Source organism: Schistocerca americana, chromosome 1 (genome assembly GCF_021461395.2).
Source record: "Schistocerca americana isolate TAMUIC-IGC-003095 chromosome 1, iqSchAmer2.1, whole genome shotgun sequence".
Taxonomy (NCBI): Eukaryota; Metazoa; Arthropoda; class Insecta; order Orthoptera; family Acrididae; genus Schistocerca; species Schistocerca americana.
Window position 1 is genome coordinate 674415152 of NC_060119.1, and position 15975 is coordinate 674431126.

Below are 15975 nucleotides of genomic sequence, written 5' to 3' on the forward strand. Positions count from 1 at the left end.
GTCATACACACACGCCACAATGATCCCCCTCCTCAGGTTGTGAATCTGAATATTATCCTGCCCTTTCTGAGGTGTTGGCAGAATGAATGAAATTTCTTCTTTCTTGCTCTTTAAAGTGTGTGCAATATGAGTTAGCCCATCCCTTTGAGTTCAGACATGTCTCTTCTGAATTCCTTTCACAGGAGTCGTTTGTTTGGACCATTCTCCTTTTTTCTAATCATGACATTCTTCGATTTCCTCTTTGGACAAAAGAATGAGGGCTGTGGATGTGCAAGATTTCCCGACTCTCATAAAATCCTCAGCATTCTGAATCACATTTGGTCTGGAAAAATTATGTTTTGTAACATAGTGCTTCAGCAGGCCTCGTACACCATCACAAAGCCGCTTCCCGTGACCAGTAGCACTGTATACCCAGTCAGTTGGCACAAGTGACTTACACCTGGTAACAATTTTTAAAATGACTAGGAGGAGTACCATCAGAAATAATGATGATCTTGCTCTGTCCCCATTTGCAGTTGAAGAATTTCGTGCATTGCTAGCAAAGCATGTGCTGAGTCATGTCCTGTGTCATCACTTATAACTGCAACGTTTGTGGTCTTGTTTTGAAAATGTGTCAGTTCTGTAAAAAGTGAAACCTGGTCATTACTCCAATGATACCACTGTACTTCTTATGGTCGTATTACAGACCAGTTCTCAGCAAAATCACAGTGAAGTACTAAACAAAGTTCTTCAGCCTGTACACACCCTTTCACTTCTGCAATGTGTTGTTGCAGTTTCTTCAGATGCTGATATGTTACTGCTTTCACTGACTTTTTACCAAGTTCATCAATGAAACTGTCAAAGGCAACAGTTTTCTTAATTAGTTTATTTTCCTCCCATGTCGGATATGTAATCTCTGCAGAGGTATCAATTACGTCATCCAGGCAAAGTGTCTGTAAAAGATAGTCCTCTGTTTCAGGGCTGTCACCACATTCCTGAAACAAACAAGTCTCTCACTTTACGTCACAGAGTACTAATGACTTCACAGCCCAACCAAGATGTCGTATGTCACGTGCTCCAGTAAGTTCTTCAAAGTTACCACACAAAGTTCAAAATTTGTGCAGTAAATACTTAGACAGACATCTCTAGGTGGGTGTGGAACTACCCACTTAGGTGGTAGTGCATAAAATTTTGATCTTCCAATATGTGAAGTCGTATAGTTGCTCTTATAAATTGCAGAAGTTTCTTTAATACTATGAGTCATGTACCTCTTCACTTTCGCAACTTTTTTACCTTCAGCTGTTACAGTTTTAGTTCTTTTTTGTTGGCAGTCTGGCGAGAACAGTCCCATATATCTTCCAGATAAAATGACTGCACTATTTGAACTTCAGCTGCTTCTATAGGGTGACCTTAATAGGGATCTGGTCTTCCAAAGACTCCTTTTACGGACCTCACACTTCTTGATTTGTGTGCCATGTACTTTGATACTGATGAAATGTGATTCAAATTGTTTTCTTTGAAAATGTCAACTTCCACCTTTTCATTGCAGGATGCACAATATTCAACAGCTGAATTGATATTTGTGAAAAATCCCTGGCGAGAGGTGCAAGAGTGCTTTCCTTAATTTTCTTTTGAAGATGGAATTTCTACTTTGAAGAGTGTGATCAGTTTTGCTGTACTGTATTCATCCATAGCTGTAGTAATTTCTCTTTGCTTTCTTGATGTGTAGAGCTTATGACTCAACTTCACTGACCACGCTTTCTTAACATGACTAACACCTGCCTTTGTAGTTGACTGATTCATAGTATTTAATTCTTCTCTACTGATGCAAAATCTGCACCATGGGAAGCTTCACCTTGTTCAGATACTATCATTGTTGTTATACTGTCAAAACATTTAGAACACAAAAAGTCATCACTGGAAACATCTTCACTTTGAAACAGTGTGTTCAAATGAGAACACTTATTCCCAACCTGAACAAAGGTTAGTCAGCACACTTCACTCTCCTGTGACCCCAGTCAGAAGACATTTCAAACAGTCCTTTTCACAAAACACACTGCAACTGGCAAATTCCTCATGAAAACACAGAATTCACTGTATGGTCTCAGATTTCTTAGAAGCCTCTTCCGTAAACAAATTAGTACTGGATGACCACAATACATCTGTAAAAAAAAAAATCGAAAGGCAGCAGTAAAAGAACTTTGATAGATATGTACAAATGGAGGATACCATTGTAATCATAAAGCAATTGTCTTACAAAATATCTAGAAGTGTTAGAGATACGGCATTTTAAAATTTTTTCCAAAATTCGTATCTTCAAAATGGTGTTCGCAGTGTCAAGTTTTTTTTTTTTTTGAGAAAAAAAAAGTTTCTTACTTACTCCTAAATTGCTAAATTCAATACCATCCGAGATTATGCAGATAAACCCCAACCCCTCCACTGCCTGAAGTGATACGGATTATGCTTATAAAACAAAAGGCATTTCTGTGAAAGAATTTCTAAATACATGGAAAGAATAAAGGTTCTTTACTGATACATTGGTAACCTTAGTTTAAATAATGTTGATAGTTACTTGACAACGCTCCAGGCAGAACAGGGAAGGTACTTGGTGTAGATGGAGAACAAAAAATAACTATCCACGTGGTAGGGGGAGAATTTTGGTACTGTCAAAATATGCTGACAAGTTTGGTTTTCCATTCGCTATAGTGCATAGTGCAGCCACCATATGTTGACGGACACCAGCAGGGGGCAGAAGAAGAAAAAGACTAGAATTCTGATCGCCAGAGGGCGCATAAGTAGTACTGGGAAAGAAGTGCAGCCTCTCTCTCTAAAAGCAACAGCCGACAACCAGTTTCTGCAAAAGCAGAAGTGACACGTGGCCACCAGGATCACCAGTTTCTTCTAGTGTTGTGGAGGTTGTAATCGAAATCTGTAATAGGCGAGAATTAGTCTTTTCACTCATTTCGAAATAAAAAAAGAAAACTATGAGCAAGGGAATGAATACTGTGCAGTTGTTTGCTGAGCGTTATAAACATGCTGAGCATTATAAACATGGTAAATAGGCGTGAACTCTAGCAGTATTTGATGCAACCACAGTTCAAAATCCTGCCACCTCAAACTGCCACATTATATCAACTTTTAAACTTTAGATAGCAGACAAGTAAAAGTGTTTCTTCGTTCTAAGATGTTAGGTTCCACAGCTGAGTACTAAGTTGCATTCTGCAGCATCTGTCTTGTCCACTCCATGCCACAACCCACATTTGGTGTGGCAGCAGAGCATTGAGTCCACTGACACGTCATTGTGCTCACACACTTTCTATTTCACAGACACACTCTTATGCACATATTTTCCAAATTGGACTGGGCCAGATGATGTATGATACCAGTAATAAAAAAATTGGCTCCATTTTCAATATTTATATGCATAAAATAAAGGTATTTGCAACTATCTTTGATAAAATAGTTCATCAGTTATTTGCATTTATCAAAAAATGCAAATTTTTCAGCTCCCTGATGATCAGCAATGTGCATCTAAGCTAATCCGGCATGTTTTCCAATGTCTTCACCCCACTTGCATTAGGTTGTTGTCCCAGTCTATCATTTCTTGCAATCCAGCAAAAAACTTTCTCAGTCCGTCTATCGTCCATTCACCTGGCTCTGTCCTATTAATCTCCATTTCATTGTCACTACAGACACAATTACCGTATACACTCGAATAATCTGCGCATTTTTTCCCGAATTTTAGGACGAAAAACTGGGGTGCGCGGATTATTCAAAACATAGTTGGTACTGCTCCGCCACCAACAATACATCCCATTATACTATTGCATTGTTGTCGCCTCAGTCTGACACACATCAGTAGCATGTTAGGAGTGAAGTATTAACGTATTCAAACTTGTTAATTATGGCTACAAGTTCTCGTTATCACTCGTGCACTGCTAAAGAAAAAGTGAAAATTATTGAAGAAGCTGAGAATATTGGAAACCGTGCAGCAGGAAGAAAGTACGACGTGAGTGAGAGTTGTATTTGCGACTGGCGAAAAAATAAAATTCAGCTTCAAGGAACTAATAGTAATCACCGGGCATTTCGCGGCCAAAAAGCGAAGCATCTGGACCTCGAGAAAAGGCTCTGCGATTATATAGATGAGAAGCGACAATACGGATGCGTGGTGACAAGTTAAATGTGCCAACTTAAAGCATTGTCTTTAACCAAAGAACTAGGCATTACCAGTTTCAAAGCTAGCCGGGGCTGGCTATCAAGATTTTTCAACCGAAATGGTTTAGGATTCTGGAGGAAAACTCTATTGCTCAGCGGCTTCCAGGCGATTACGAGGAAAAAATAGTGAATTTTCATCGTTATGCGATAAATCTGCGCCGTAAACAGTCCTATATTGGTAATGTGGATCAAACGCCAGTCTATTTTGAGATGCCACTCGACAACACAGTGAACAGGAAAGGAGAATCCATCATCATGACACGAACTGGCGGCAGTGAGAAACAAAGATGTACAGTGATGTGTGTAACTAGCGATGGACGAAAGCTACCACCTTGCGTGATATTTAAAGGGAAAACTATTCCGAAAATATCAGTAAAAGGTATACTGGTATTAGTGAGAGCGAATCCGAAAGGGTGGATGGACAATGAACTTACAATTGACTGGGTGACACATGTTTGGCAACGTCGTCCCGGTGCGTTACTGAATTTATGCAACATGTTGGTCCTGGACAGCTTCCGCGGATTTACAACTAAGGAAGTGCGAGACAAATACAAAAAGGGAAAACTGACTTGGTCATTATCCCTGGAGGCCTAAATCCATCCTACAACCACTAGATGTGTGTATAAATCGGCCATTCAAAGTTGCACTTAAATAGCATATACACAATGGATGGCTGATGAAAACCATAAGTTCACCCCTAGTGGAAAAATCAAACGGTCGGATTTGTCCCAGATTTGTGAATGGGTGAAAAGTGCATGGAACTCCATTCTGCAACCACTGGTGGAAAAATCCTTTAAAAAATGTGGAATCACAAATTCACTGGATGGAACAGAGGATGACGCTCTATGGGAAGATGGTGAAGACGACAATGGTTCTCCCGCTAGTGATGACAATGAAATTGATGAGTAGAGTGGTAAGAGAGGAAATGTACTGGTATTGACTAAAATATTTTATTGCACATACCGTATTAACAAATTCTTAAACAAGATAATTCACATTTCTTTTTTTGCTATTGTAGGTATTCGTTGAGTCCCGGCTGGCGGTGATAATGTTCCCCGGCCGCCCGCCCGTCTAATGGGCCAGCTGGCCAGCTGCACGTCTCTGAATCTCATGCGTTTTAACGATGTATCAACCTGTACAGCAGCGTTGCTTCAAACCAGTAGTTATTATACATACTTTTGAACACATCATAACGCTGGAGCAATTTTTTTTTGCAAATAAAACAAATTAAAGCTTCCCCCCTCCCCTCCCCTCCCCTCAGAGTTGGGGTGCGTGGATTATTAGAGTATATATGGTATTACATCATTCTGTTACCTGATTCATTCGCATGTTTTTCCTATAGTTTTTACTTGATAAATTTTGCTACTGTAGGTAGATGTTTTGATAAAACTGAACAGGAACACTGCACTTTATATTTCATTAAACTTGTTGTGTACCTGTTCAGTTTTCTATGTAATGTGCAGTATGTATGTTTAGTAACTTGCACTGTACCCACAGGTCGAATACCTGTGGCTCCGCAGAACACCAGCAGACATGGAACACCAAGAGCATTGTCCAGCAGTCACATTCCTGTTGCCAGCTTCCATGTCTTGAAAGAAAAGAATTTTGATGCACGTCTCAGTGCACCACATACAATCAATTCAAGGCCCAGTTCTGCAAAAATGGGAAATAATTCTAGACCAAAGCCTTTGAATAACCTCAAGCCACAGCGAATAACTTATGAACAAGCTAAAGCAACAATACAGAACAAGAAACCTTTGGCAGCTGTTAAAAGGTATGATCTCCATCAAATTAATAAATAGCAAACAAAATACACAGACTGGCAAAACTTGACGTACTCTGTAATTATACATAATAAGACCTACACATATATTTCTTTTAATTTTCACTAAATCATAAAATTTCTTTTTGGTACATGTTTTATTACTTTATGTTAGTATTTTATAATACTTGATTGTTACAGCAGCATCTAAGAGTTTTTGTGTGCTTCTGCTTAACTACACCATAAAAATTATTTATTTTTAGATTGTTCTCGAGACTTTAGTATTGTTTTAATGTGCATGACGGATGTATATCATGGCTGTTTGCTGTGAACATAAAAGTAAAAGAAGACCTTGTCATTAACTCTGTTTATGACTATAGATTGACTTCGATGTCTGGTGTTAGTATTTCATATCATTAAGTTATGTTGATATAGTTTGAGAAAATATGCAGACAAGCTGGAAAATTGAATTTTGAAGGAACATCATAGGCTCACTTATTCAGAAACTTCAAAGTACCAAGTACACTGTCAATAAGCTTTTTGTTTTTACTAAATCTGAGGCTTTTGCTAAGAATGTTCCCTCAAAAAGATAAATTCCCCCAATTCTTTAATCATCTATGCCAGTATAACATAGTGCCATTCTTCCCACGAACTATTTAACTCTGGAACAGGAAAGGGGTGGGAGTGATGGTTTACAGATGTAGTTTGCTGCCAACTTCAGCGACCCCAAAGCTATGACACTGTAATTGCCAGGCAAAGTGTTGTTGTGTTTTCTGTGTGTGTATGATTTACTGATTTCTAACAGTACTGTACTTACATTTAAATCCATTATGCAATATCAGACACAATCACAGATGTTTGGTAGAACTTATGAATGTCATTTTCCTTCTACTCATTGCATTGTGTTACAGTAGCCTTAATTTAATTTCCTTTTCCTTGCTGCATATACATACCGCATGTGAAGATGAATGTCTCCATAATGTGCATTCACAAATCCATGTTACTTCTATATGAAATTTATACCACATTAGCTGATCGGTGTGAGATACGCATCCACATGAATCATTAGCACTGGAAGATCAATAATAAAATATCCCCCGCCCCTCCCTCACATTCCTTGAACTTTGCAGTGGCCACACCACTTACCTCTTTGCCCCTTAGATAAGCGAGCAACTTAAGTTAGCTCAAGGCCGAATTAATCAGTGTCAATTAAAATTAAACACATCTTAAAATATTACTGTCTCAGTAAGAGTTTTTGTTTGTTACTGTGCAGAAAACTTGCACACTTAAAATGATCATCATGTAATTGGATTCCGATGTCGCTAGTTGCGTGTTTTGATAAAATACTTTTCAGAACCAGGGACCGCATGAATACTTGGGTTCCATGCAGCCCGTGGGACGCTGTTCGATGCCCACTGGTTTGAAGCACAATTAAATTGAATGCATGCTTAAGAAAGTGGTTGATATTTAAAATCTTCCTAAAATTGTGCTTCACAGGTTTCATAAGACACATTTTGCTGTAAATGACCGTCACAAGTTGCTAAGAGTTTCTAATTTTATTCTTCTCAAACTATAGTTCAGTCATCTACATAGTTGTGACAACATTGAGGCATTGCCATAAAGATATTTACAAAATCGCATTATTTGATTTGTTGAGGTAGCTGCATGAAGTTTTGGTGCTCAACCCACTGTACCTGTCAGGTAGCTTAGGACGACTCGACTATAGTTTCACCCTTGTGGGCACTGGCACTTGCATCTGCATCTATGTCTATACTATTTGAACCACTGTGAGGCACTTGTCAGTGGGTACATTCCTCTGTACCAGTTACTAGAGGTTGTTCTTCATATTTGGAATGCAGGAAAAATGGTTGTAAAGCCTCTCTGGACATGTTTTAATTAATCTAATCTTATCCTGATGATCTCTATGGAAGTGGTCTATAGGGAGTTTTTGTATATACATATAGTCGTCATTTAAAGTAATTTCTTAAGACTTCATTTGCAGATTTTCTCAGGATGGTTTCCATTGTCCTCAAAAATTGGCCAGTTCAGTTTCTTCAGTATCTCAGTGACACTCTTCGTGAGTCAAACAAACCTGTGACCATTTTTGCTACCCTTCTCCTGTATACATTCAATATACCCTGCTAGATCAAGTGAGGTGGCGCAATGTTTAGCACATTGGACTCGGGAGGATGATGTTTCAAATCTGTGTCAGGCCATTCTGATTTATGTTTTCCATGATTTCCCTAAATTGCTTCAGGCAAATGCCAGAATAGTTGCTTCGAAAGGTCATAGCAGACTTTCTTTCGCATCCTTCTCTAATCTGATAGGACCAATAGCCTCTCTGTTTGGTCCCCTCCTCCAAGTCAACCAACAACCAACCGACCCTGCTAGACCTATTTGGTACAGGCCCCACACATTTGAGCAGTAGTCTAGGATTGGTTGCATGAGTGATTGGTAAGCAGTCTCCTTTGTACTGGCTGAATTTCCCTAGTATTCTACCAGTAAATTGAAGCCTGCTACCTAGTTTACCCATCCATGACTGAGCCTATATGATCATTTCACTTCATATCCCTACTAAGCATACACTCAAGTGTTTGCAAAGTTTCCAGCTGCAACTCACTAAGCTATATTCATACTATGTTCTTTTGTTTTGTGAGGTGCAAAATTTTATATTTTTGAACATTCAGAGTAAGTTGCCAGTCATTACACCACTTTGAAATCTTATCAATGTCTGACGGAATATTTGTACAGCTTCATTCAGACTGTACTTCCTCATAGATACATGCATCATCTGCATAAAGTCGGAGGCTATTATTATTATTATTATTATTATTATTGTTCGTAGGATCATTAATATATAACATCAAAAGCAAGGAAAGGAATACACTTTCCTGGCATATACCCAAAGTTACTTTTACATATGTAGATGACTCTCCATCCAAGATAATATGCTTTGTCTCTCTACCAAGAAAATCTGAGTCCATTCACATATTTCACCTGATATCCCTTATGATCATATTTTGATAAAAAGTATGGGTGTGGTATTGAGTCAAGTGCTTTTCAGAAATTGAGATACACTGCATATACCCAGCTGTTTTGATCTGCACCTTCCAGGATATGTCAGAAAAATGCAAGTTGGGTTTCACATGATCATTGTTTTCGGAATCCATGCTGGTTGTCATGGAGGTGGTCATTCTGTCCAAGATATCTCATTATGTTTGAGCCAAGAATATGTTCTGCGACAAATTGATGTCAAGGACATAAGTAGTTTAGTGGATCATTTCTGCTACACTTCTTGTACACAGGTGTAATCTGTGCTTTCTTACAGCTACTGGGCATGGTTCTTTGTTCAAGAGATATACCGTACTTACACAATTATAAGACAAGGTTTTTTCCCAAATTCATCATCTGAAAAATACAGTGTCATCTTATATTTTCCACATTAAACTATTGCTGTTGAGGTCAATGCGTTGTATGGTGTTTGATTGATTAACATTTAGGTTGTCTTACATTTACGAATGATGCTTTGGTTTTGAGGTTTCTTATAGATTTCTTATGAAGATTCGAAAAAGTAGGGTGTAGCAATGCTTTCGTTTGAATAGGCTGGAGATTTCCTGATATGCCGAAAAGCTCGATATGGTACTGACCTTGCTCGAACAATCTTACAACAATTGACTTATGGCACTATGACTAGCCACTGCAACAATCTAATGCTTTGCTTAAAAATTGACAGTTTTGTTTAATGAAGGAAAACATAGCATTAAATTCTATCATCTTACAAATTTTTGTTGTATTTCAACAGGTTTTTGATAAAAGTTGTCATAAATGTATGGCCACATACATAGATTTACACTGATCAGCCACAACATTATGGCCACCGACGTAGTATCGATGTAAACCAATCCAGGCGGTAGCAGCATCTCCTGGCAAGGTTCAAATGGCTTTGAGCACTATGGACCTTAACATCTAAGGACATCAGTCCCCTAGAACTTAGAAGTACTTAAAACTAACCAACCTAACGACATCACACACATCCATGCCCGAGGCAGGATTCGAACCTGCGACCGTAGCGGTCGCACGGTTCCAGACTGAAGCGCCTAGAACCACTCGGCCACACTGGCCGGCACCTGGCAAGGAATGACTGCTAGTCACACATGTGAGTGATGTATGCAGTATCAAAGAGAGTGCTGTTTGTGTGTAGAATGGCTAATACACGAGATCTACCTAAGTTCAACCGAGGGCAGATTGTGATGACCCAGAGACTCGACATGGGCATTTTGGACACTGCATGACTTGTTGGGTGTTTGAGGTGTGCTGTGGTGAGTAGCAAAACCAAGGTGAAACCGTATCCATGTACTGCGGGGTTACGCAGCCTCAGTAAAGATCTCGGACTTGGTAGGCATCAGACTTTAATGCTGGCCAGAGTACAAGTGTGTCTGAACACGCAGTGCACCGAACACTACTAATGATGGGCCTCCGCAGTTGCAGCTGATGACCCATGAATGTGGCAATGTTAACACAGCGACTTCGGCAACTACGACTGAAATGGGCACGTGACCATCAGCGCTGGAATTTTGCACAATGACAGTTGCATGGTCGATTAATGCGATACCTTCATCGTGGCGATGGGAGCCTGAAAATCCGTTGTCTTTCAGGGGACAGCTCCTTGACATCTGTACTGTGGGACAAAACAAGCTGGTGGCGGCTCCATTATACTCTGGAGAACATTCACATGGGCATCCATGAATGAATGCAATGGTGGTGGTACAACACACCGTGATGGCCAAGGAGTATTGTACACTAGTTAGACCTTTTACACCCCTTTGTGGTGATCATGTTTCCCGACAGAAGCAGCATTTTTCATCAAAATAAAGCACCATGTCACAAGGCCAGGCGTGTAACGGAAATGTTCAAGGAACACTGGCAGGTTCCAATTGATATGCTGCCGCCCCTCTCCCGCCCAACTAGACAAAGCTGTACCCAGTCAGTCACATCTTGGATATGATTGATCGTGACATCAGAGCTCATCACCCCCCCCCCCCTCCCCCCCCCTCCCAATGTCGCAACACATCACCATTGTTGTCAGTGCCAGAGGTGGATGTACTGGCTACTAGGTAGGTGCTCAAAATGTTCTGGCTTATCAGTGTAAGCTGCTTTTTAAGTAAAAATAACATTTAAAAATGAAAATCCCATCCTTCAAAAGCCATTACTAGGTTTTGAACTCCTTCAGTATTTTATTTGGTTATGAGAAACTGAAATGACTTGAAAGAAGAGAAATTTGGTTGCTGTTTACATATTAATATACAGGGGAAAAACATCACCAGCTATTAACCAGCCTTAAAACAAGATTGTGACATTCAGATGGAACAAGGAAGAAAATCAATTCAGAATTAAATGTTTGACAAACAAAATAAATTGCATTAAACTTACTACAGTTGTTATCGCAAGAACCGATCACAGTGGAAACACCCGTTGTGGAGATATTACCAACGGCAGGGCGAGTGAAAGTTCAAGACTTGGACTGAATCATGTTAGCAATCTGTTATTTATGTATTAGTTGCTGTGTTATGTATGACCTGCACCCTAGAAGATGCTGCCATCCGTGTTTAAGTATTGTTCAAGCACAGCAGTATGGAAGAGCTGAACAGGGAATAGTGGCACCAGTCTGGCTGAGAACTATGATGAGTGCAGGGAGGAGAGTGGTGAGCGGGCAGCATATTTCATCGTGCTGCTAACCACGGGAATCTATACTTCGTACTTTGGCTCTCTATGAACATCTGCCATGTTTAAACTGCGATTTGTCTGAATTCATTTGTACTCGGAATCACATTGACTTCAAATCTGGACAAATACTCAACAGTAGCATACTTTTCTACAAGAGATGCTAAAAGTATAAACTGGGGTCGATGGCATACTTTGGTGTTTCATGCAGCAATGTTGTTGACGCTCACCGTGCGAATGACGTGAAAGCATGAATATTGTTTGTCAAAAGGCCCAGATGGATTTATTCTCGACTTGAAAATTGCTAAGTAACGGATATATTGTTGGACAGGATCAATTACCACAAGCAATGATGGATGGCATGAAACGCGTTACATACGTAATAAAGGTGGAATGGCATTTTTATAATGAAAAATGATACAGATTGCACCACATGAGAAATCAGGATAACAGACATAGATAATTTTCATGTTTGACAGTGGCCAGACTCCCAACATAACAGTCAATGACAGACTCTTGGTAAGGAATATGCCCTCCTCAGGCATTAATGCACATTTTGCACCTGTTACTCATGCTGGCTACCAAACTGTTGAGCAGTACTTCAGTGATATTGTACCACTCCTCTCTCAAGATGGTTTTCAGTTTTTGCACAGTTTGTTTTGGGGGGGGGGGGGGGGGCTGTTCTTGAGAAACATGCCTGCCAAGGGCATTTCAGGCATGTTTTGTAGGATTTTGGTCTGTGGAGTATGCAGGCCATGCCCTGCGTTCAGTATCTTCACTTTCCAGTGTGTACGTCACCCCAGCGATCCTGTGTGAACAGGCATTGTGTTGCATAAACAGTATTTTGGGGCCTACCACATACTTAAACAGATAGATATGATAATCTTCCTGCAATACTGCTGTGCTTTAACAGTATCTCATACAAAGATATGTGGTAGTGTTCGGCCATTGTGCATAATGCTTAGACAATACCGATGACACGCGTGAACATTCTGTGGTGTTTAATGTGTTACCAACTCTCTCAGCACTAACTGGTGGCCAGAATCACATGCCACATTGAAACTACATTCATCAGAAAACATCACTCTGGACCACTGTTGACGACACCAACCAACACACTCGTTACACCAATGAACTCTTCCTCAGTGGTGGTGTGGTTGAAGTGGGAAGCATTTAACAGGTTTCCGAGCACACAAGCCACGTGATTTACTCACCATGAAATGGTTCTGGCAGAGAAACTTACACCGTTAGCGGCTGAAAAGTCTGCAGCAATCTGCCTAGTAGTGAAATGTCTGTTCCTTTTTGCCACTAGGGCTACGTGTTGCTTTTCTTGTGGTGTGGTGGTCTGTGTACAACCAGCCGCATGCCTTTTTGTAGCAGTTCCACCTTCAGCAGCCATTTTTAATTGTGAGATGACATTTTTGGACAAACCCATTACTGAAACTTCTTGGCAGATTAAAACTGTGTGGCGGACCGAGACTCAAACTCGGGACCTTCGCCATTCGTGGGCATGTGCTCTACCATCTGAGCTACCCAAGCACGACTCACACCTCGTCCTCACAGCTTCACTTCTGCCAGTACCTCAGCGCACACTCTGCTGCAGAGTGAAAATCTCATTCTGGAAACATCCCCCATGCTGCGGCTAAGCCATGTCTCTGCAGTATTCTTTCTTTCAGGAGTGCTAGTTCTGCATGGTTTGCAGGAGAGCTTCTGTAAAGTTTGGAAGGTAGGAGACGAGGTACTGGCAGAAGTAAAGCTGTGAGGACGGGGCATGAGTTGTGCTTGGGTAGTTCTGTTGGTAGAGCACTTGCCCACGAAAGGCAAAGGTCCCAAGTTCGAGTCTCGGTCCGGCACACAGTTTTAATGTGCTAGGAAGTTTCATATCAGCGCACACTCCGCTGCAGAGTGAAAATCTCATTCTGTAAACCCATTACTGTGGCCACAGTAGTGACACAGTGACCAGCTTTGAGCCATGCAGCTGGTCATACCCGATAAGCAATCAAATTATATCAAACATGGTTTGGAAAACATCTCCTCCTTCCCTCCCCTTCTTCCTCATTTATGAGTGGACGAGCCAAACATGAATTTAAAACTTTTGAATGACTCTGAGTAGGAACTAAAAGAATTATTATTTATTTCGTGATTTGTCTGCACTGAGGTAACTGTATCTTCACTGAGGTAACTGTATCTTCATCCTTACCTATGTCATTTCGTGGAAGGAGATGGGTTGAAAATGCCAGTGCAGCTGAAAAAGCTGTGGAAGTTCTTGGTCGTATTAAAACTCATGTTACTGAGATAACATACTCTAATTCAAGCTCAGAATTTTCTGTTTTTATTGATTCAGCCAGTAGTAAAACCACTTTTACCACTCATTCCTTATGTAACTATTGACAGTAGATGTGATAATTGCACAGTCAAGTATGACCAATGGCTGTATTAAGACAGACTGCTGATATTTAAAGACCCAAATCAAAAGTTCACAAACAAATTCCATTGTTGATCTCTGTTAAGCTTTATTTACATGATTACATGAAAGGAAATAGGCTATTTACATATTCTCAAATCATCACCAGAAAATATAACAACACTCATCATTTTCCATTCTGTTCTTCACTTGTGTTGAATACACAATAGGATAGTACCCCATTTGTAGTCCACAGTTAAATGTTTTCCAAATTTTGGGTGAGTGCAGATATGTTTTGGCTTTTATCCATCCAAGAGGAATGTGAGGTAGTTAACAAGTCTCAACTTCCTGAATTGTGTAATTTTATCTTTGTACCAAAGACAAAACGTACTATAAGAAAAGTGAAGGTAAATAGTTTGTCCTCTTAATTTTGTATATGTGGTATATAAAGGCACCTGTTTTTCTCATTTTGTAAAACTGATGGCTAACGTTTTATTTTCAGAGAGGCTGAAAGACTGGAGAATCGCAACATTTTGAAAGGAGTAAGATTGAACCGCCGATTTGAATTACAGATGCAGCACCGAAAATTAAATGTGTAATTATTATTGTATATTCTTCAAGTAATTTTACTCCTGGCATTTCAGTACTGGGCTTTCATGTATGCTTGCCTTTCTGTTCTTTCATATATATTTGTCTTTGTATAACAAATGATTTTATCCATTAATTGTAATAAATTTAACTTTTATTCAGCTAATCTTTGGCAGCTTTGTTCATGCTGGACATGTAACTTTTTCTGTACGTTATTTATTTAATCTGCATTCAAACAGTGGATGTATATTATTTTATAGAAGTGTATAAATAGATAAATTATATACAGATAGAAAATGTATTCTGTTTATAGAGTTGTTAATTTATGAATGTTTCTGTATGTTAACAGTTTTTGTAAAGTGATAACGGATTACTGAGTTTTGTTGCAATTTCACAATAATTTTCATTAATACTTATATTTCAAGTTAGATTTACAGAGCATGTTTATGAAATTTGGAGCCAAAATAATTTCTGTTTTGGTTTATGCTTTTGTATTTGATTTTATCTGCTAATGTATGTAAAGAATTACATTATTTCCATATCAAGGAGCCGTTGTGTTTGTTCTTCTCTCACTCACAAGAGGTAAGTGGGAGGCAAAAAAAATGAGGTATTCTGTAATTTCCCTGTGATTTGCTTGAGGCAAGTGCTGGACTAGTTCCCTAGAAAGAGCATTGCCTATTTTGTTTCTCTGTTCCTCAGGCATGCTCGTGACACATATTTGATTGTAAACTGTGAATTTCTACATATTCCTTCAATATTGTGATCCCACTTACATGCACAACTAAAAATTCTTGATTTATACATAGTTCTTCAATGTTAAGATCTTGTTTCCACACTCTACAAACATCGTGCAATGATAACTTCAGTTGGTATAGTGGCTATATTTTGCTATAGGCCTATTCATCTTGCATAAGGGTGCAATCTAACATGTCAGAATCTACCTTGAAATTTGTGACACAGCCTTTGGCACAAGGAAATGCACTGTAAAAAAATTCTAGCAAGTATGACACACTGCTAGTATATTTAAAAAAATGTTGAAATTACTGTTTTTTACCAAACACAGAAAGACTTCTAATCTTACATATCTTCATCTGTTTGAATAACTTGCAGTTTTTATCAGCAGCTAAACTGTTGTCGATGTAATTCATAGAAATATGACTACCAAAGGAAAAGAAAGGAAGTCAGTAGTTGATGCCTCATTAAAGACAACTTCAAAAAACTGGGACTTCAAATAGTTTAAATTAAGTACACCGTCTGACAAAAAAGTGAAGCATTCTGGAGGAGGAGGAGGAAACAAAATGAAACT

General features: G+C 39.3%; 1 protein-coding gene across 3 annotated transcripts in view; it reads left to right on the plus strand.

The window, feature by feature from the left end:
• The window catches only part of LOC124608622 (muscle M-line assembly protein unc-89), a 254287-nt gene extending 239215 nt beyond the window's left edge, over nt 1-15072 (plus strand). Inside the window, exons 15-16 of one of the 3 annotated variants that reach the window (XM_047140002.1) lie at nt 5692-5968; nt 14584-15072. In XM_047140002.1, the coding sequence (XP_046995958.1) occupies nt 5692-5968; nt 14584-14680 (374 nt within the window). In that variant the 3' untranslated portion in view covers nt 14681-15072. The remainder of the gene's footprint in view (nt 1-5691; nt 5969-14583) is intronic. The other 2 variants (XM_047140001.1, XM_047140003.1) reach the window with 2 other exon arrangements.
• Nucleotides 15073-15975: the final 903 nt, after the last annotated feature.